Raw genomic sequence first — 23,571 nt, 5'->3', positions numbered from 1 at the left:
CTCGGAGACAAAAAAAATAAAGTTCTGTAGCCTGTACTTTGAGACACTGTGTGATTCCTGATAATAACAATAATTTTGAAGTGAGTTTCGTGTTCCTTTCATTTCATCGTTATTGTTGCAGATGTTATTTGTCTTCCTCAGGCAAATAGTACAAGCTTGAAAATGAATGTGAATGGTACAATAACACGCTGTAGCTGGTGCTCATGTGTAGAGAGACTAACAATGGCTGAGAAAATACACAAGCATGCACAGAAAGTTTTGTTTCCAGGTTTATATTCATATTCTGGGACTCTACTAGGATATCTTTTCAGCGTCAGAGCAGGTAGAAGCCCTGAACTTTGACTTGAAGGCTGCAATTTTATTATGTTCACCTCAAGTTTTTGCGCTTCGACCATGTCAACATAGACAACCAACAATATAAAAACAACAGAAAATCACAAAGCATATCTCCTTCAATTCATTATTTAGTTCAACAGTGTGTTCATGTTGGCCTGTTTTTGTTTGAGAGAAGGAGAGTATGTTGCCTTACAAATCTGAGTTGACATGGAAGCAACAGTAATGGATCAAATAGCAGTTTAAAGGATTGTTTGACATTTTGGTAAATAAGCTTCTTGGGTTAGAAAAGGAGATCGATAGCAGTCGTATGTCTGTGCTATTTGTTTAAATCTAGCACATAACTCCCCGTAAAACCACAACAACTTGTGTTGTTTTTACTTTAAACAACTTAAAATGAAACAAATTAGATGAAATGTTTGAATTTGTGAGCTTTACAAGGTGTTGTTAGTCAGATTTGTTCAACCTTTGGGCTGAGCTAGGCTCACTGTTTCCCCCTGCTTCTACTCTTTATGCTAAGCTACAGGCTGTAGCTTCAGATGTAGCGTACAGACATGATAGTGGTTTTGATCTTCTCATCTAAATGTTAAATTATTTCTTTAAATGAATGTTTGACATGAGAGTAAGTTGACTTCCAACAAGCTTTTGTGCTGTGCCAATGAGCACAACACCAAACTTATCTGAATCACTGAAAAAAAATTGGAGATAAGTGCGATGAGTCAGAGATCCAGAGCCAGACTACTTACTATCACTACTTATACTAGAAATGCTGCTTATCATTGGGAAGGAGGTGTTGTAGTTGATGGCTGAACCTTTTTCATACAACAGTACAACCGATTGTTTTATCTGTTGTCAGGACTCCACAGTTGGACTGGAATATTCTCATGAAGGCTTTATTCTTATCATAAAGGAGAATTATTTGTAGGATATCAAAGTTTTATGCAAACAACATAGACAACCTGCTCTTGGATCACCACCAGTATACTGTGGGTCCACATTAGTGAGACAAAAACTGAAGTTATCTTGATGAATGAGAGTTTTTTTTGCTGAGAAAGACACTTATCTTTGATGGTTGTTGTGTTTTCATGAATAATAGAAATCCGTAAATAGATGTCTGTGTTTGCTTTATCATTTTCAGAGCACTTAATGCCGGCCCTCTTTGACACCGCTGTTTTTCTCCTCGTCGTCCCCGCTCGTTAAACACCGGCTGATATCCGTGTTGCATCTGATTGCATTACGTTGCCGCCGCCGCCGTCTCTTCGCTCCCGGTGATTGGGATGAGTCAGACGGCTCCATTGACAACACACACACACTGAACCTCACACGGCATCTTAACCGCGGGGAATGCAGACCACTCATTTTGAATAATATCCACTAATGCAAACAACAGACCGGCCGACAGACAGTGGTGTCATTCAAGGCACAAAGAAGGTTGTGTGCTGATTTAATTTGTGCCATGATATGGCTCCCTATTCTAGATGGAGATTGTAAATATAGTAAGGCATCTGGCATGGCACCTGCAATCCATCTGGCTTGGCGTGATAAAAGTGCCCAAACGATGAAGGATTAGGCTCCTCACTCTGATGACTTTGCAGCTAGATTAAGCAACAAAACAAAACAACCTGCAAAGACTGACACACCACATTATTCACATACAGAATACTATATGTAAATTATGATACAGAGCATATGGATTTATCACATAAATACCAAGGCTCGTATTCGCTCTTTTTGACCTCACTCGAAGATGCGTCTGATGCAGCACCTGCTCGCTTCCCGTGGACTCCGCACATGACCAGACAGTTGTTTTGGAAGGCCATCTGGTGGAGCACTTTTCACCCTGAAAAAGATATGTCTCATGGTAATTGCTGTAGCTAGATAGATAGATGTGCAGATTCGCCATGAGAAAAGTTATTAAAGGAGCAAAACAGAGTGAGAGTTTGGTTGAGACGGAAACTATAAAAGCCGAGAGGTCTCTGTTGTAGAGAGTATATTGCTTCAGGGGTTGGAAAGATTTCCTGTATTGCTCTTTTTGACAGCAAAGGCGAACCAGTCTGTTAGAGGAAGTTTTCAGCTGTCTCGCCCAGTAGGTGGTGGAGACGGTGGTCGGGGGTTTGAAAGTTTAGAGATGATAGAAGATAACCGCAATACTCTATGTCCGTAGTTACAGCTCATTAGTTACAAGCGTGCCTTCATGTGCAAATCGTTTTCACTTTGAGTTGGTCAGCTTTTACAGATTTCTTGTTACCTTACTGTAATCACAGCTCTCAGGTAGATGCTTTACTAAATTGAGATTTTATACAGATTAAAGACTTAGACGTCATGCATTGCTGGCAAAGGAAGCTGTACGCAGACCTTGAACATTATCAGGCTTACACAAGTGTAACATATAGGACAGCATGTAGTCATATGTATAAGATCAAGATATATAGGATGAAATATACTGTGAAGTTCGCCCTGTGGTGCAAAGGTGGTAATGATGAATCGCTTTGTTCAGCTCAAAGATTGGTAGTCACTGTCGTTCATTCATATTTTTCTAGGCTAAAGCTAGAGACATGTGAGTGGATTATGAATATGATTGGGTGTGACCGCTGATAGGGCCGAGTTGGAGCGGGTCTGTTCCAGTCTGGATCAGTTAGTGTCGAGATACTAATCTTAAATCTTCAGATCCAGCCGCTGCCAGTCGTTCTCATAAAGATTTTTTTTTTTTAAAACATGTTTGATATTTGACATCAGCCACTGATGATGTCACTTGTGTGTCACCCGGCACTGGTAAATAAACAAAGAAGAAATGTTTGTGGTGTAAAGAGACACTGGACAGTTGAAATGGAGGAAGAGCTGACTGAGCTGTAAATGTCTCTAAAACATAAAATCAAAGAGTTAGCTTCGTTTTTACAAAGTCCACTCACCTCCCGTTCCCTCTGTTGGCTCTACAGTCCACATTTGTCTTTGTTGTTTTGCCTTTTCAGCTCATTCTGCACTGCATATAAACAGTACTAGCGTCTGGTTGCCATTCTTGTTTGTTTTGGTACAAGAACACGCGATAATTGGCGTTCTCATGGGAACTCCAGCTGTTACCGAGCAGTCATTGATTGTGTTGTCGGTTTTTATGCTCCTTCCTGACTGTCAAAGACTAAAAAACACCAACTCCAGTTGGTGGAAAAAATCTTTATTTGTGGTCTGTCCTGTGTTTGTAGACTTCAGCGAGTCATTTTAGTAATCACATCACAGCGAAAATGCACTTTAATACGTACATCATGACGCTGTGGCGTTCAGCGCTGTTTCAGTTCTCAGCATCCACCTATTTGAGACAGTTATCATATTGTGGTTGTTTCTCTGTTTTTTAATAAGCTTTTTATGATTAAAGAAGTGATAATGGTGATTCAGATACATATTATAGATAGATATTTCCAAAAACCAAAGCTTGAATGTCAGAACCAAACCAACCAGACTCTCAGTTCGAAGCTTATTTCATATTCTGTCGGAGAATTTTGAGTGACACCTTCAATCACGTTGAGAACATTATAGTGCTTGAGACAGAAGACCAAGGGCACACACACACACACATAAACACAAACTGAGAAAAAGACTGCAGTGATGCATCTCAGAATATGTAAATATGGTGAAAAAAGAGAAAGTCTGCAAATGTGCAGAGCTGGTCACAAGGAGGAATACACAGTTACAATGTTAGTGAAAAGCTGCCAGTTTAGTGGATGAGCATACACTGCTGAATCATTCCCAAGTAAACACATCTGCATGTGTTTTCATTACATGGCTGGAGTGTTTGTTGTGGTGTATTTATGAGGATGTGAGGGCCCATCTTGATGGAAGATATTAAACTGGAGGAGGAGAAATTACACTGGAAACAAGTGTGATGGAAAACAGTGGATCATTTGAATGCTAATGAACGGATGGAACAATGTTCAGGTCAGTGAGCAGCGAGTGAAGATTAAACAAGACGAAAATTAAAAAGTCTCGCTAGTCGCCCCATGAGGCTGAAATGTTCATTACACTACAGAATACTAACGTTTTAACTGGTAACAATTTTACTTTATTCTCTCTACTGTGACCATTTTAGGATTTCCATCACGTAATATTGTACAGACTGTAATTATGAGCAGTCAAGTGGGAAAAAGCTTCAACTGCAGAGTTGTAACTTGTTGTAAGATATTTTTGGGAATTTCTGAGAGATATAGCATCTCCCATTTGGCGAAAAGAACTACAAACTAGTGAGTTACAGCTAAATAAATAATCTGAAATTCAATAATCGTTACTATTTGTTTGTATCTGTTAATTATCAAACCACTACAATAGTTAATATAAGCTTATGTTGTGTTCATGTCAGGTGGGAGATAACCGTCTTATAATTTTCCATAAATGTCAATGTCCAATTTGTAATTACAACCGGAAATCTTTGATTTTCCTGAAAGCTCTGACATATCCGGTTTAACAGTAAATAATAGAGAAGCGCATGAAAAAGCAAATGACTCACATTCCTTCCTCTCATTAGCCGAAGTCTGTCATTCAAGACGGATGTATAGTGGAATATTGACCGAGCTACACAGTGTTTTTTTTAACTCTGCAATCATACAACCGTCATGTCCGATGATGTGCTCACAAGACGGAAATTTTTCCCACCGTTACCTTCCATCACACACATGTTGTAAACTAGGCATTGATTTCCGTTTATCTGGACTAACTACATGGTGATGAATGGAAGCAACCATTTAGAATAACAAGAGGTTTTCATGTTCTTCCCACTCTGCTGCTAACGAGGTGTGAATGCAACTTTAAACTCAAAGTTCAGCTGAGTCTGCTGGGATTTCTCTCATTAATTTAATCAGTAGCATTATCCTGTCATGAAATGAAGTATGTATTGGACAGAGGAAATTTGCAGTGATGTGTTAATGGTGTGAAATTAACTTTTTCAATAGTTCTTTTTGGGGATGAAGATGGTGAAAATGTACCTTTTCACAACAGTCATCATTAATGGGTCCAGTCACTGACGTATTGCGTTGAGTCATCTTGTCGGTGTCCCCACCCTGCATCTGAACAAAATTTGGCAGATTACGCTGAATCTATCTGAATCAGAAGAAGTGGGAATGTTTCAGACTTAAATCTTGTGCTGCCTTAATGTTTTGGGACATGTGGCAGCACATTTACTGTAAGTTAAGCTTTGATTTCCAATGAACTCTTGTTTCATAATAACTGTAAGACCTCCACGTCACCCCTTTTAGGTGCAGGAGTGCAGGGACTTCCATTTAGTGCTGCTGTCATGCTTGTGTGAGACTGATAATAGTAGTACTCTCTCATAGCTTTTTTTTTTGTGTGCTGTCTGTCTGCAGAGCGAACAGGCAGACACCCGGTTTTGAAAGCCAGTGAAATAAACGTTTGTAAGGGCAGTGTCAGAATATGGCTTCCACACCGAACTGAGTTATTATTTATGATGCAGAAGGTGCTCATTAGTGTTTATTGCTGAGCTGTTGCCATGTGCAGACTGGAGATTTACGTAGGTAAACAGATATCTCTTGGAAACAGAGCTGGTGAAAATTTAGATTAGATTGAAATCTTTTTTTCTTGTTGGTAACCAGGGAATTCATGATCCGTGCTACAAAGTCAGAAAACTGTAGATTTTTGACTCAAACAATGAAATAGTTTCTGCTTCCAGAGTGGCTCTGCCACAGAGCTCCTGAATTATTAAAATGTGTTTTTAAATTTTTTTTTTTTTTTTTAATCTGATGGGAATAAGCGCACAAATAATTACCCTGTGAACACAAGATTTGTATCTAATGGGAGCTATTTATGAGTGTGCACAAGCTTGAAACAGCTACCGAGCACATCCTTTAAAATAGGTCACTGCTTGTAAATGTGGTAAGGCATCCAGTGGTGATTTTCCCTGAGGAGCTGTCAATATACGCACCAGAGAGACTATGAAACCTTTGCTGAACAGTCACCTCTTTGGCCATAAATGGCAATTACAGGATGATAGCACTTTTTTAAAGCTTTAAAGACATCATAATGTTTGTCTGTGACATGCTAAAAATGTAGCATAACAGTTGAGAAGTTGAGAAAAGGCATAAATTCAGATTAATGTCAGTCACTGTACACAGAATCATAAGTTTTTAAAAGTTTTAAAGTTTCTTTAACACTACACTGTCATAATAAATATCTCTTGTGATATGTAGCTCAACGAGGTAGTGCAGCTCTGTAGACAGAACTGTATTCCTGCACATGCTCAGTGGCGTCTGCCTTACACAGAACTACTCTCTGGAGACTGAAAACGTTATCGCTTTTTAGTCTTTGCAGCTGTTTCTAAACAAACTAATGCGTCCAAACTTGAAGAAACATGTCACCCAGTGCAGCGGTGTGGCTCATTTATAGTTTTTGGACAACAACGGAGGTCTACAGCACAGAGAAATAAGATATTTTAGACTCTGGATACACACATAATACTTGTAAATAGGATGAGTTCATTGTTGGTTTGGCATTAGATTTGTTGACAATAAGAAAAATATAGAAAATCGACATGCATATCCCTTAATGTGGGTTGACATGCTGGATTAATTGTGGGGCTTTTGAGAAATACTTTCTTCTGTGAAGTTGTTGCCGTCTGCGTGCTGAGTGCTCAGGATCCATTTCGGCTAATGTGACTCTTAATGAAGCGACGTCTGCCAGCTAGTTCAGGCCGCCGAACCCGAGCTTCCACTCCACTCACATGCCGTACTCCCCTTTACTGTAACATATATCCAACGCACCCTTATAATCATGGCGGCGTACTTAAGTCGTCACATGCTTGCTCGCTGCTACAGCCCCACCTTCGCCCCAGCATCCACCTGTAGACTCTGAGTCTATCTTCCTCTCGGGGTGGAAGTTAGCATCGTCGCTCCCCGCTCCCTGCTGTGCGAGACAAGTGTTTCCCTGTGGGGAGCGATGAGGTCAGAACCTAGACGCCAAACACTAATATATAACATATTCTACATTTAAATAATAATCTACTCCACATGAGTTGGCTGACTGAAATTCCCTTATTTAAATTTTTGAGGTAATCTTGTTAGCACTTCATAAACATCCATCTAAACTCACGCATCTTTCCCAGACTGTGAGATTAATTGTGGATGAAGTCAATGACATGCTCTTAATCTGGGTAACCTTTGAATCAGCTAAGCCTGTTGTCCATTAAAATACAGAGAAGATAATTATTGCTGAGGACAGTCGTGGTTGTTTTTGTGCTCGAGCAGCAAGCGTTTCATTGTATGCATCGGATTAAAGTAACTCCATTTGCTGAAAAAGACTATTGGACACGGTTAAAAGTTCAGGGAATAGCTTGAGTTAATGTAAGTTGCGTTTAGAAGAATATTCACCACATATGTGTGTCCCCGAGCTCAGGAATGAGTAAAATAAAACTTTACGAGCTGAGATCTCTTCATCTTGAGCTGCACGGTAGAGAAGCATATGAACTTTCCTCAACTTCCTTCATAATTTGGATATTGTTTGCACGAGATAAATAGCTTCTGTTCAAGACACAGATCCTATTTGCTGAAGATAATATGATAACTCACAGTGTGACACAACATAATACTTTGCTCGCACAAGATAAGATAAACATTATCTTTTTTTTATTATTATTTGCATTTTAAGAAATGAAATACCGGAGTTACAGAGCATAAGAAAAAAAAAACAAAAGAATCAAAGAAACAGATAAAAATAAATTGAATAAACTGATAAACTTGTGAGTGTGTGTGTATACGTGCATATATTCACAAACTCAATCTTGTGTTTACCCTTTGTCTTAGTTATCACATCTAGCAGGAGGGTCATTATATTATATATTACGTTGTGTGTTGTATAACTCACCCGTTTCCCTCATCTTTCCTCAAAGATATGAACCTGATTTCTAAATCTCATGGCTATTTTTTCCATTCCATATAGTAGATTAGTACGTGTTATCCCTTTGAATTGGATTTAAAGTTCGCTATACATCCACTATCATCTAATATCCTTTGAGAGTTTCCTCATCAAAAGTTTGTCCTTCTGAGCCTCATGTTTTGTACTACTTTGTGAATCCATTTTTTCATTCATCAATAAATTAAAGTCTCCTCCTAACACAATTATCCTTTTTACTTTGTAAAGTAATTAAATCAATAATCTTCTCAACTGGACCTTCCTCAGAGGGGTTGTATATATTTAATAGTGTGATATATTCTCCATTTATCTTCCCTACCACAAAAAAATCTGCCCTCTTTGTCACATACTGTATTTTCTACCTCACATTATCATAGTTATAACACCTCTGCTGGATGAGTGGTGGGATGAATAGAAAACCTGAGCATTAAAAACAGTTTTTCTAATTTCTCAGGTTCCATTTTAGACAAATGTGTTTCTTGCATAAATACAATATCTCCTCCTTGATGTTTCATTTGTGCGAGCACTTAGCTCCCCTTAATTGGCTCGTTCAGACGAGCAAATTATGTTAATGTTCATACACTAACACATAATATTTTCTATTTTAAAGCCGTACTCCCTGTAGCCACAGTTCTCCCATTTCTGTTAGACCTTCTAAACCCGTGCAGATACTTTTAAATAGCTTATTTGTAGAAGAAAAACATTGAATATATCCTCAAATTTCCTAAGATGACAAAACATGCTTGTGTCTGTGCATGGATGCTAAGACCTTAAGCTAAAACCCAGAGCTGCAAGATCATAGAAACAACCCTACAGAGTATTTGCAAGTGACAATAGTGTCAAAATCACCATCAAAACAATGCATTAGAACAGAAAGATCATTTATGATTTCCCCTTTAATCTTCAATGTATGTCCTTAATCATAGGATACATTCAGTGATGTGCATAAGTAAAAAATATTACAGGAGAATTCACCATGCCAACCTCTTTGAGATGATTGAAAATCAAATAGGAAAAGCAAATATGCAAGAAAAAATAGGCCAAAAATAAAACTATCACTATCTGTAAACCTTATTTATAACTCCTCAATGTATTCAAAGGTAAATCAACTATATTTGTAGACCCTGTAGACCCCTAAAAGGAAATAAGAAGCCTGTTATTCATGTGTGTGTGTGTGTGTGTGTGTGTGTGTGAGCGTAAATACCAGTCTTTCAGTCTGTAATGGCTCTCGGTTTAGAGTCGTTCCTTTCCCAAAGAGAGCAACAATGTCCTTGATGATTGGACAGTTCAGTTCAGTCACGAACCTCGTGTCCCACAGAGCCGATCGGCCCAGACCACGCTGTTCTTTTCAGGCGAGTTCAGCTTCAGTCACCTTGCAGTTGATTCCGTGTCCGCGCAGGCCGTCTGCTGAGGTGAATACCACCACTACGGCCTCCAGGAAAACTTGGAGCTCGTTCAGATACTGGAATCTGACATCCTTCTGTTTCAGTTGTTTCTTAATCTTGATGTATTCTTTCTTTCTTCTTTTGTCTTTCTTATTAAAAAGGTTTGTGGTCGAAAAAAAAAATCTGCTTCCCTTTGAACTCAGTCTTCTTCTTTTTCAAAGCTCCGTGTCAGACGCTTTCTCTGCGTCACCATTGATCTCGGAGGGTCCATCGGGTTCGTTAGTCTCTTCTGAAGTGACCTGTGGGCTCTTTCTATCCCCAGATTGGGCTCAGGGGATAAGTTTAAAACTCCTTTAATGAGCGGGTCAATAAATTTGAGCATGTCTTAGTTCTCGGCGTCCTCCATCACTCCATGGACTCACAAATTGTTGCACCTGTCAGTTTTCCGGATCTTGGCATTTCTCTTGTAGGTACTGATTGCTTTACAGAAGGAAGGAAATAAGTCTTTCTGTGACATATTCTCTGCTTCTTCATGTCTGCTGTCAAGTTTTTTGACCATTTCATTCAGTCACAGTCACACAAACCACTTTTTTATTTCATTACAAAATGACTTCCTGTCTGACTTCAGCTCCAAGTTTAAATCTGCTCTCAGTGCAGCGAACTTTCACGCTTTGCTCTTTTTCTAACTGCTGTTTGCTGGTGGTTACCTTTATCATACAGCTCGGCTTTCTTTAAGTTTACCTGCACATGTTATTTTCAAAAGTACTTATTTGTAAAAAGGCTTGATGGCATGGAGAGCTTGACCAGTCGTCCATGCCTTGCCACGGAAGTCCTTTTTTGAATGAAGAGCAGAAAAACATGATCTTTTAGGGCTGCAGGGGCTCCGCACTCTGCTGCCAAGAAGTATTTGTAATTTGTAACCTGTAAGCAGAGGCATTGTGGTCATTTAGCTATTTGAGAGGCGTACGTGCCCCCTCAACGCTGTGTAGTAGTGTAGTAGCGGCTGTGGACATTGTGTAAAATTGCTGCAATTTGCAGTTGTGTTAACGGCGGTGTGAGGAAGTTTAATGAATTTGTGAATTAGTTAGAGCTTCAGAATCTCCCTGTTCAAAGTGACTTTAGCCTCAGTGGTTTTAACTTTAACCCACAAGTAATTAACATTAGCGTTAGCTCATTGCTAATTGCTATTATAAGTAGCTTAATTATTGTTTTTGTCAAAACAAATTTGCAGCACTGATGTCCTATTGTACAAAACAGGATTAACATGAGATTTTTCACAGTTAGGAGCTAAATAGTGTCAGTAAAAACAGAAGCTACAGCATGTTTGTTAGCTTTTTTTAACTTACTGTTAACATTTTTGCTTATATTTTCTTGTTCAGTGATATAAATGAATACAGTGTCATTCAATTACAGTTCTAGGTGGTTACTGATAGGAGGGCGGTTTGATCATAAACAGAAAAGCAGATAATTATTGGTAACAACACATTGGTAACCCTGTCAAAAAAAACCTGACTGCATGACATCCCTGCCTGTAAGTATTTGAAACTTACACCATGCCCACACTAAGCCGTCTAGACTTGTAAACACATGTTTTTCTCTCCGTTTTGGCCTTCAGTCCAGACTAAAAACGTCACTTTTGTCCCTTGAAAACTGAACTTTTCCAAAGCGGTCTCCAGAGTGTATAAATCTGAAAAAGCTATGGCTTGGCGCTGTAGTGTGTACGGGGGGAAAAACTTCACCAAAATAACACAGAAGCCATTCTTTATGAAACAAAAGAAAGCAAACTATTATGGCGATGAATGAAAATCTACAGCATTTCACTACTGAGCCGCTGACGTCAACAAGCCACACGTTTCATAACTCTCCACAGAAGAGATGAAAGCAGCTGAGCCACGGAGCTGAGATTACATTTAAAACATTTATAACTAATTAAGTCCTTTACATCATTACTATAAATGCACTATGGGACTGTATAGAATCTGGTATTGTTCACGTCCACTCAAAAGCTGCTCTTTATTTTACTGCCATGGGCTTCTACCAGCAGCTGGGTCATGGATCTATGGCTGACATTTGCAGTTAGCCTGTTGGGTCGGACCGTTTAATCATTTTGGCCATTTCACCGCTAATGTGCTCTGAGTCCCGAGTACATTCATTCATTATTGATGAGAGAATAAATGTCTCTCCAGTATACTGGATGCAGCAATTACCCGACTGAATCATCCCCCAATGATGAGATGTTTTTTGGTCATCCATGTGTGTTTGGCTCTGGGGCTTAAAAGGCACAGAGCTGCTGTAGTTTCTTGTGTTTGTGCTTTCCTTACAGTAAAGAAGAGAGAGAGAGAGAGAGAGAGAGAGAGAAAACAAAAAAAAAAAAGAAGCTTTTCCCCAGCACAGCCAATCACTACGCTGTTAGGCAGCACTCGCCTGTTGCCATGGTAACTACCTGTTAATATTCCGGGAGAGTTTTCTCACTGACAAAAGGGGAGAGCGCCACTTTCTCGCTACAGAAAAATCGATTGGACATTCCTGTAGAAAATAAGGGAGCTGAGCCATGTGGTCAGTGGGAGAGAGAGAGAGAGAGAGAGAACGGTGCTGTGCAATACCTGCACACGCTGGAGCTGATGGTTCATACTGTACCATCAAAGTGACCCAATTGACCTTGATTTGTCGCTCAGAGGAGCACAGGCTCGGTTCACGTGGCTTATCGCAACTCAAAATGTCGTCCCTGTCACCACAGTGATACAAGCTTTAGTTCTTATTGGGAAGTAATTTTCTTAAAAGTGTTTTTTTTTTTTTTGTGTGTGGCTCTCAGTGAATTCTCAGGAGGAGACTGTTCAAAGGTCGGGCATTAAGGAATTGCTCTTTGCTCTGAGTGGTGCAGGCATTCAGGAGGGATTGGCCGTCTGTCATATAATGGGATGGCATTGATCACGAACCTCATTATGCCCTGGGGTTGATCTCAAACAGTCCAGACAATCCCATCTCCCATTTCTCTTCTGAAAAGAGCTTTTTTTTTCAAATGGCGCTCTTATACCACAGAGACAGGAGAGTCTGTATAATGAGCCATTAATTAAATAGACACACACACACACACACACACACAAGTATGTATTTGTCAGTGTTGCATTTGTACACTCATGTAGAACCGCATAATGAATAGCTAAAACCCACATGCAAATGTAATATAATCATTCCAATGACATGTTTACACCTTGTTTTTTTTGCAGCATACAAAAATATAAAAAATAAATGTATAAAATAAAAAGTTTAGGTTATATAATGTAAGTCTAGTTTGAGCATTTGGCCCCAAACTTTAGTAAAGTCAGCAGCAGATGTGCAGAGAGGCATGAGGCATTGCCTCTGGCTCATTGAGAAAACCCAACAAGGATAACAAGACTATTTTTTTTTCTTTTTTTTTTTGAGTAATGCACAAATATAACTAGAATTCAAAATGTCAAGGTGTGTCAGTAAACCAGCAGTGTTTTTTCCTCAAAGTTTGTACTGTAAAAGTAGAGTAAAAGTGTCCGGAGTGCCTCTTGGACCTCAGATTCATGTCTCTCAGTGGATCTGGTGGATCTGGAAAACAATGTCGAGGTTTATTTTAAGGCTGCGAGGCTTTCATATCAGAGGCTTTAAAAAAACGTGCTGGATAATGCTAAAATTTTATTGTCACAAGGCTGAAAAATAAGCTTTTTTTTCCCGAGTTCCTGGAAGGTTCATACCCTGAAGATACAAAGCTCTCAGCTTGTATACTGTATTGATAGAATGGACGAATCTGTCAGGTCATGCTTACATTCACCTCCATCAAGGTTCAGTAAACACTGTGTAATGATTTTTTAGAAGGTTTGCTGCCTTCGGTCCACTGAACTCATCTCACAGACCGTCTCTCACTGGGACTGCCGAGTTTATTCTTAAATTTCACAGCAGATTGATTTGAGCTTTTTGGAGTTTGGGAGTTTTTTTTTTCCTGTGGGAAGAGCAACATTATACCAATAAGTGTTCAGACTGCATGTAAACATGTAGATTCAGCATTTTTGTTCAATTTACACTGTGCATTTATACATAACATTTCATATACGTTTCATATTTGTTCAAGTTTGATTCATCTGAATAAATCCACACGTGTAAATGAGACCATATTGTTTTTTCTTAATATCTTTTTTGCTGAATCCTATTTCTGTTATGCCGCAATCCATCGCAAGTAGGAAGTCAATAGTTGGTTGACAGTTTGCATTCTCAACTTTCTAAATGCGTCCCAGTGCATCTGCTCGGGAAAACATGGACGCCCGCAGCAAACTGTTGTTTAGAGGGCCGTGTACACGCAGGATTTCATTCCAACCCAACACAACAGCAGCTGATTTAACAGATCAGCACACTTTAAAAAGAGACAGGAGGAGAAAGCTACTACTGCATCTTATCAAGGACAAATCAACTGAATGGAGATGCAAATGGCATAGTTGTTACAGCATTTTTCACAACACAAACACTACATGAAGTAAAAATTGATGAAAAGGTAATTCGGCTTACTGCTCACTGTGTGCGCCGCCATATTGCTGTGACGTCAGGTGTGTTTCTGTCTGTTCTGTCTGTCGAGTTTCCGACTTGAATGACTGTTGCATTGCACTTTTACATGTCGAAGGTTGCAGCATTAGCACCACCAAGTACGTAGCCTGTCATAGCACAATATTTCAAGCATTTAGCTCAAAGAAGCACTGCTGTGGCTAAGTACGGGCTAGCTGTGCTGTTAGCATGGCTGAATCCTATTGCTTAGTTAGCTCCATAGCTATCCAGGGTGTAACATATATGTCATATTGCATTATTTTGAGATACAACAATATGACAATATCTCTTATTGGCTTAAGCACTGCAGAGTTGGTGTTCTCTGATAAGATAAAGCTCCATCCAATTGAGCAACCTGCATTTAAATCCAACTTATTTTCACTATTGGAGTTGTTTCTGAATCTAGCTGCTAACAGTATGTACATTTGAAGGCATTTGCAAAAGACAAACTTATTTAAAACCTCTTTTTTTTGTCTCAGAGCTGTAAACCGAACCCTGAGTTGTCTGTGTTAATAGCTCTAAAATTATAACACTAAAGGGAAACCATATTTGCATTGCTTCTTCTTGAGCCATTTTCAACTCATCAGGCTCATGTAAACATCAAAAACTTGGCTGAAAAGTGGCTTCATTAACAAGACAGCGGCTGTAGGCTTTAAAGCCAGATAATATCAAAGAGCAGCGTCTTTGTCCAACAGTTTCACGCTGTTAATTGCTTTGTTCTAGGCCGTGTGATTTTTTCTTTTTTTTCTTTTGTTCCTCTTTGCAAAAATCCATTTTCCAAACTGTTTCATGAATGATTGATTCCCATGCAGACAGCTGATGTGTGTATATGTCTGTACAGCTCAATATTCCCTACTTTATTTATGACGACTTGCATGAGCAGCAGTATTTCTGCTGAGATGACTCGGGGGAGTTTGGTATGCGGCTCGGTGCTTTAAAGTAGCCTTGTCCCCGTGACCCAGTCTCCGTCTTCATCTGCCCGACAGCAACTGAGATGAAGGGAGCCCCAGAATAGAAAATGCAGGTCGTATCTGTTTATCTGGGATTAGGCTGTTTCTCAAGAATATGTACCGCTGATCTCACCCCATTGCCTCGGAGGTCACAGAAAGATGTGGTTAAAGTGACACAGAAACATGAAGTTATAAAACACGCCTGTAATGCTTCAGTGTCTCATGTCACTTGTCGTTTTTTTTTTTTTAATCGGATGTTTGTGTCAGCGTCCCTTCTTTCCTCATTCCCCCGCCTGTTCCTTTTTCTCGTCTCCAAGGGGCCAGGCTGGCTTCTTTCTCACCTCTGATGTTTATTACACAAACAGCACCTAGGATCAAATATTCTTACTTTTTTTTTTTTCCTCCTCTATCTAGAGAAGCCAAGTGTTAGTGAGAGATAACATGCAAAGGGAGTGGGAGGTGGGGAAAGAGAGAGCTGCAGACTTGTTTATATGTCTTGATCTGACGGAATGAATAATTCAGCAAAAGGCACCCTGGCATCCCAGGATTATATTAAAAGGATAGTTTGGGCAGTGGGGAAAACAAAAAAAGTTGGGGGCAACAGTGAAGATGGGAGGCCTTGATAACGGAGGGCTCTGTGAATTATTCAAACCTGTTTTCTACCCTAAAAAAAAACATAGAAGTGCAGAATCTCCAGCAGAGGAAGCTGTGAATGCCAATATGGTTTTGGTGATTAGAGGAAGCTGAAGAGATTTTTCTGCTTCACTCTGGGACAGTCGATGCAACGAGACAGGCAGCTTCCTTTTAAACCCGAAGTTTGAGGAATTCCTGCTTTTCGGTTCGCCACCAGGCGTTCGTTCTGAAGTCTTCTTTCAGAATTTTAACTTAACTTTTCTGGGCTTTGCTGTCCCCAGACGTTTGCAGCGCAGAACATACTGCAGCAGGGCAACACTGATATGTTGTTTACTCTGCAGTTTTACAGACTTTTTTTCTTACTCCTGTCGACCTTTTGTTCAGAAAAGTGTTGTAATATACTGTAAACTCCTTGAATCGTGTTTGATTCACATTCATGGCACGTATTTAGTCCACTTCATGACTGTTAGTGATGTAATGAACTTAAGTCATCTCACCTCGCATCAAAAGAACTTTGATGAAACAACCAATTGCTGCTTGAATAATTTTCAGATTGTTGGTTTTGCAATGTTTAAAACTTGTTGGATGCAGCCCCCTCAAATTCCAATGTCAGAAAGGTGTAGAGAGAAGGGGTGTTAGGGTATTTTCAAACCTGCCTTGTTTGGTCTGGTTGAGTCGGACTTTGGTTCGTCTTCCCTGTTGGTGCGACTCGTTTGGACAGGTTTGAACACAGCAATTGTACTTGGGTGCCCTTTGAGGATGAGGTCTCGGTCTGGTCCCGCACGAATTCTGGAGCAGTTCATCTATGGTAGGAACGTGATCCAACCTCGATCCCAACTACAAGGTGTACTCTGCAAGTTTGAGTTAAATGGTTCCCATAACCAGGTACACTTTGCATACTGGGATGTGGATGAATGAAATCAACAGTTGTTAACAGCTAGCCGACCTGGACTAACGCAACAAAGAAAGTTGCATTTGGTCAAAGGACCTTCTTCTTATGTTTACATTCTTGCTCCTGCCCCAGGGAAATCTGGCTCTGGCTATGGTGCTGACCATGAACTGCAACATCCCCAGTTTCACTCTGTCTGGGTATCTTCGCTGCATGTCATTCCTCATCTCTCTCTCCCATCATTTCCTGTCATCTCTCTATTAACTTGTGAATTAAGGCATAAAAAGATACTTAAATTTGGAGACCCTGCAAGCACTTATTTTGTGATTTGAAGACATCTAGATGTGAAGATTAACTGGTTACGTGGCTTAATGAAATGCATTTTATATGTCTAGGTTACAGAAAACCAGTTCAGGAGCATTTAAATGATTATATTTCAGTGTGAAGCAGCTCCTCCCTACACCTTGAAATATAGTTACTGAAATGCTGTTGAAACTATGGTTAGATGTCTAAAAAACCTTCTCTTTTCATCCAGATTTATGCTTTCAGGGGAATCTTTCCACTCTAATATAAAAATGCAACTACACTGCAGACCAAAACCATTGATTTTTCCTCAACACACCGCATATTTTTCTTGAGGAATTCTATTTGAGACACACCCTAATACCAGCTGCTCCATCAATACAGGTCAGTGGTAAAACAGCAATGGAAAAGACTGCTATAATAATTATTGGAGGCTCTAAAAAAAAAAAACTGACCTCCTGGAAAGGCTGTGGGAAGAAGAGGGAGCGGGTCTCTGATGGGGGAATACTGGAATTCCTGGGCAGGACATGGTGGGAAGAATCTGGAGCTGGAGAGCTCATAGAGGGAAAATTCCTATAAAATGAGACTCATGAGCCTGCTGCACTGTGTCCGGTGCGTGGGTCTTTTGTCTTATGGTGCTGTCATCAAACAGACAAATTGACTAAGTTCCTCTGTGTTGTAATTACTGTTTGTTGAGAAACGGCATATCCCCTTGCACTGTGTCATTAGGATTAGCACTCAGCAGGGTGTTTCTTTTCATTTTCCTGTAGCAAAAAAAAACAAAACAAGCAATATCCCATCTGTCACAAGCTATTCTCCACAACTAAACAACAACCAGGCTGCAGTAGCTGCACCCAAATGGATTAAACCTCTGCTGCACCTTGTATGCAGAAAAAAAACAGTGCACACCTGTTATCACAACAAGATGTAACGCAAAAGGGAAAAAAGACATCCCAACACTGCTTGTGTTCAAGGTTGCTCTTTGAATTCACAGCTTTGAAGTAACGAATGTGGCTTGCAGCCTAATTTGCTCAATTAGAGTTCAAGCTACAAACTAGGCTACGTGTCGGGCAGATAGCCAAGCGGAGGGTCATATGGTACTACAAGAGGGCTCAAAATTCACAATTTATTTGAAATATGATGAGCGATTCTGCTAGAATTATGTAATAAGAAGCATGTAACATCACTGGAGACAAAATAAATCAGCATCCCGTTCAGCATGTTCAGTCCGAGTTAATATTCATGATGCCAGCTGGGATGTTTTCACATAAAAATTAAGATGTATGCTATTAACCTGCGACTTTGTTTCCTTGTTTAATCGTGTAAACAAATGTTTGCTCACTGGCTGCTGCATGTGAAATGAATGTGCTTTTATCATCCAGCTTACCAACCCTGTTTTGAATATTTAACTGAAAGTGCTGATCTGTGAGTTGCCCTGCTCTCTTACATATTTCAGTGTTTCATTTGACATCAGCAAAAACCTAAAACTGAAAAATCCCCACTTAAAAGAAGACACATAAATTGCTTTTCCTGTTTGTGACCTTTTGACCTTTGCTCTGTGCCGTCTGCAGGTGTGCTGAGCCTGCCGGAGAGTTTGAACCTGCACCGGGATCAGCAGCGCTCGGGGAGGGGCGGCGAGGGTCACGGCTACTCCCAGGCCGAGCTCCGCACGCTGGAGCAGTCGCTGCTCGCAACGCGGGTGGGCAGCATCGCTGAGCTGAGTGAGTGAACTTTTACTATCAGTATGCAAAGCACAGTGTGTGAACTGACATTCAAAACTGCTTACTACAGTAGGAGTGTAATGACACAGTCGGCTCAGCATTCGGGAGGCGACATTACACAGAGTTCACAATATTTTCACAATATTTGTATTGTTCCCTTGCTGTAAAAAGCCGTTCTGCTAAAGATTTAAAATGGCATTAAAACAGTCACATTTAAAGAGATTAAATATTGACATTAAATTTTGGCAACTAAGTGCTACCATTGCTGGCTCTCAGAGACGGAGATGAGCACAACTACAGTATGTGTAAAACATTCAAATATAAAAGTTCAGCCAACAGAGATAAAGTGTTCCATGTTAGCAGTAATTGCTCTGCACTTTAAAGGATAGGTTCACAATTTTTGAAGTCTTTCATAAAACAATACTCAGCTGCCCAACTGAACATTGAAACAGGTCTTTCTTGCTTTAATCATTCCTCTGCCCATAATGGCCATTAAAAGTGATAAGGGACAAAATCCACAGCAGGGCTGTACAGTGTGACATTTTTGATCTCATATGCTATTAAAAGTTATTCTGTGTGAAGAGAAATATATATCTGTGCTGGTATCATATTTGTAAAAACCGGCGAAAGACACATTACTCTATTGACCCAAATATAAGAAGACTGTGATTATAAGATGATCTCCCCCCTTTTGCACTTACAGTACCGTAATGAGTGTAGTTGTCATAAACTCACGTACTTCACCTGGTTCACTGTCTCTCCTCTGCTCCGCTGTGTGTGGAGAGCTGAGCAGAGAGCAGAGGAGAGAGGCACGACCATAAATGACAGCAAAACGCAGTAGAGAGACTATGTTTATTTATGTTATCTACCTAATTTATATACACTCGTTTCAGCTCAGTGTGACTTTCTACTGCGTTTTGCGGTAATTTATGGTCATATATTTATGAGTTTTCCTCCTCTCCCCTGTTTCACCACGGGCGGGGCTGCTGCTCCACACACACGGAGCTCAGCGGAGCAGAAGATAGACAGTGAAGTAGTTGAGTTGACGACAACACTCATTACGGTGCTGTTACTAAGTTATTGGCTAACTTGGCCTACTTTTGAGCCACTTTGTTCAAGATGATGACTGTGTCTCTCCATCATCCAGGCCCCTGGCACTGTAGGCTAGTTGTGAAGGACATTGGCTCACTTCAGTCAGGGGGGGAACACTCCTTTTTTTTTCCAAATGACATCCTTTAAACCTGAAATTTCATGACTGTTCTTAAAGTGGCCCAGGATATATTACAAAAATGGATATATTTCAAAATTGTTTATTTTTGTGCAGTTGGTATAAATGTTTGCACATAGAGGGTATTCCAGGTCAAATTTCACCCGTATTTATTCATAGGGATTTTAAAGTCACTACATGGGTTCAAATCAAGGTAAAGGCTTATTATGTGGAATCTTGAAACAGTGAAACTATAGATTTTTTGTCACTGGGACAGTGGGAACAGAGCTCAACGGGGATCTTGACACTGTCACAAGAACTGGCCATGTTCCCTTAACAATGTGTCCATTGTCACACTTATCAGAGTTCCCACCCAGGTGGGCATCTGCACCTGTAAACAAGCCTATAGAAAGTAACAAATCAAACCCATCAACTACCAGGCAACCAACATAGTGGTTGTCCACTATAATTCACCCTGTAATGGAGGGCAGCTTTCACAGGACTATAAGAAAGTACCTGAGTGCCTATTTCACCTATTTGGTGGAGTGGAAGGAGTGATTTGGTGGCTCTGTCAATCCGAGATGAAAAAGGAGACAGTGGGTGGAAGAGAAAGTAAGAGGAAGAGGACAACATAGAGAAAATGGAGGAAAGGTCATTGTGACTTCTCTCATGCAAAGGCGACACCACCTTCCCCACACGCCAGCCGCAGCAGCCGCAGCCCCACAGTGTATTGCCACAAGAGGACAAAAGAGAAGGAGATGCAACTTCTGCACGACAAAAAAGACCTGCAAAAATCAGGAGTTTTTTTTTCAGTTTCGTTTGTTTGAAATTTGCAAACCAGCTTGTTGTTTAATGACTAATACACTCCATGCAGAGTGGATTGTGTACAATTGACAGAGAAGGAGGGCGTTTGGTTCACAGGCACTGCTGATTGATGGTTTAATGGTTATAATGAAAGCTACCATTCAAAACTGTGTTTGCATCCTTCACTTTCAATATAATTCGTAGAAATAATTATGGCTGTTTTGTTCTCCTGTTTTAGATAACGTGAGATCATAATAAAGTGTGATTGTGAATGTATTTTCTCTATAAACGAATGGTGTCAAACCTAAAGAAAAACACTGTGCTACTACTCTGCTCTCTGAAACATTAATGAAGGATTAATCACCCATTTATTAATGACTGCAAAATTTGGTGCAGGGACTAATCATAAAGGGATACTGGAGCAGGATCAAAAATGACCCTCTCCATACTATGAAGGCTCAGGATATGAAGTATGTAAGGGTTAACCGTACACCTGTGTGTGCTACTAAAATGTTCTTTGTGCTACTGAAAGCTTCATCCTCTTGGCACCAGTGCTAAAACCTCATAAAGTAAGCCCAAGTACAGCCCCGCAGAGTCCTTTTTCCATGCAAAAATTTATTGCATGGAGTTTATCTCAAGCTAATATGAAGCTTCAGTCATCTGATTTAGTCAAATCCAGTCGATATCTTCCACCTTTACAGTCTTTTTAGTACCAGTTTCCATCTTTTTGTTATGAATCAGTAATGGGTAGATCACTCAGCCTTTAGCGGTACCTGGTTGGTCAGAATGTGACTGAAAACATGAGGATTTAATAGAGATTTATGAAAGTAAAAAATATTTCATTTAGCAGAGGTTTGCGACTTTCATTTTCTGTTTTGTGTCAGTTTCTTTGTAGAGCAGCTGATGATAATGGCACATCTCACAGCACAATGAAGAACCATCTGTAAAAACCGGACTAAACTTTGCTGATTATAACCTTAGTGGTAGATTATAACCTGTATTTTAATGGCGCATGAGGACTATATTTTCATATAACTGCTTTTATGGAATATGTCAGACATATTTCTTTGCAAAAGTGTCATAAAGCAACAAAAAGTACAGTGCTATATGCGGGTTTACAAGTGAGCTGCCACCGCGACTTGGCTACTTCTGCTGGCAACCTTGATTCGTCTCTACTTCCACCGCAGCTCAACAGGGAACCACCGTCTGGGGAAAAGACAAAGAGGGAAGTCTGCACTAAAAAAGACTGTAACTTTGGAAGATATCCACTTGATTTGACTGACTGCTGAAGTCTCATATAAGCGTCAGATAAACTTTTACATTACAACTCTGGATTTTGTCCCCCGTCACTTACATTGAAAACAATCTTATAATGACCAGTATTAACAAGGCAAGTTTATTTGTATAGCACATTTCAACAACAAGGCAATTCAAAGTGTTTTACACAGAGCATAAAAGGCATCAAGACAGAATATAAAAGCAACATAAGGCAATGTAAAGAGACATTTAAATACAATTAAAATGTTAAATTTGGAAATAAAAAAAGAAGCTAAACTAGAATAAGACAGATAAAACAGGAGAATAAAAGTTACAGTGCAGTGTAAGATATGAACCTTCAAATTTGGTTTAATTAAAAGTAGCGGCAAACAGGAAAGTCTTCAGCTGTGATTTAAAAGAACTGAGAGTTGCAGCAGACCTGCAGTTTTCTGGGAGTTTGTTCCAGATATGTGGAGCAATGTTTAGTTTTTACTCTGGGGATAGAGAGAAGACCAATCCCAGACAACCTGAGAGGTCTAGATACGTAGCAGCAGATAAGAAATGTATTTCGGCCCTAAACCATTGAGTGCTTTATAAACCAACAGCAGTATTTTCTAAACCAAAGCTTTGACAGACAGGAAACCAGTGTAAAGATCTAAGAACTGGAGACTTGTGAACATTATGAACCTGTCCTTTAAAACAAATCTGCTCAAGGATTTTCCACTCCTATTAGCCAAATAACCCCATTAGCGTGAAGGAATGTACACTCCCTGTCCCTGTGGGCAGTCATGGTGGTCCGAAACCAACCCACCGCTATTCTACTGTCCCCTCACTGCTCACTTCATCCATCCCCCAGCCGGTGACACACCGTAGCCAGGAACTGTTCTATTACAGCTGTTCTAACACCTGTTTATGAGCCCCGCCTGGGGACCTTTAAATCCAAGGTCACTGCCTCGGAGGCTTTTAACCTCAACTTGAAAGGAAGGGCTCCACCTTTAACTCTGACACAGCCCACCCCCCTTCCCCCCACCTCACACACACACACCCCTCCACCTCCATCCTCATCCTCTCCAAAGTCACATATTAGATCATCCTGTCCCCTGTAGATATTTGTTCTATGTGTGGCTGTGTGTGTGTTTGTGTCCGTGCACATTTGTCCAGGCTATGTCTAAGCAAGCCGTTCATTTCGCACCATTGATTAAAGTAAGAATTAGCAGTCTTTTCTTGTAAATACTATCACTATCACTAGTTTTATCGCTAGCTTTGCCTGTAGGTAGCTTGTGAATGATGCTCTACTTAGCAGCCTCAAGGGCGACACTGAGGGGAAAAAGAAACTTTACTTACTTTTAGAAGACATTGAAAAATAACCTAATTAGCAGTGATAGTCGCCACGGCTGAATTAAGAAAGAAGAGAGCACCTCCAAGATAATCCAAGAGAGAAGATCTCACACTCCGGAAACTGCAGCACTGAAACACGATAATGAGTAATAAGTAATGAGCAGCAAACAGGCGTGAATGCTGAAACTACCACCACCATGCTATTATAATTAGAAGTGAGAAATGAACAGATGACCTCGTTAGCCAAAACGCAATGAGCCTGATGTGCAAGAGCCACTCGTACGGACAG

At 40.1% G+C, this 23,571-nt stretch overlaps 1 protein-coding gene across 1 annotated transcript in view; it reads left to right on the top strand.

The window, feature by feature from the left end:
- The window catches only part of LOC122975162 (ankyrin repeat and BTB/POZ domain-containing protein BTBD11-A), a 199,266-nt gene that overhangs the window by 113,550 nt on the left and 62,145 nt on the right, over positions 1-23,571 (top strand). Inside the window, exon 2 of the mRNA XM_044343431.1 lies at positions 18,527-18,676. Within this exon, the coding sequence (XP_044199366.1) occupies positions 18,527-18,676 (150 nt within the window). The remainder of the gene's footprint in view (positions 1-18,526; positions 18,677-23,571) is intronic.

The sequence above is a fragment of the Thunnus albacares genome, chromosome 23, assembly GCF_914725855.1.
Source record: "Thunnus albacares chromosome 23, fThuAlb1.1, whole genome shotgun sequence".
Taxonomy (NCBI): domain Eukaryota; kingdom Metazoa; phylum Chordata; class Actinopteri; order Scombriformes; family Scombridae; genus Thunnus; species Thunnus albacares.
The sequence above is the reverse complement of the archived record's forward strand: the minus strand, read 5'-3'. Positions and strand labels throughout refer to the sequence as shown.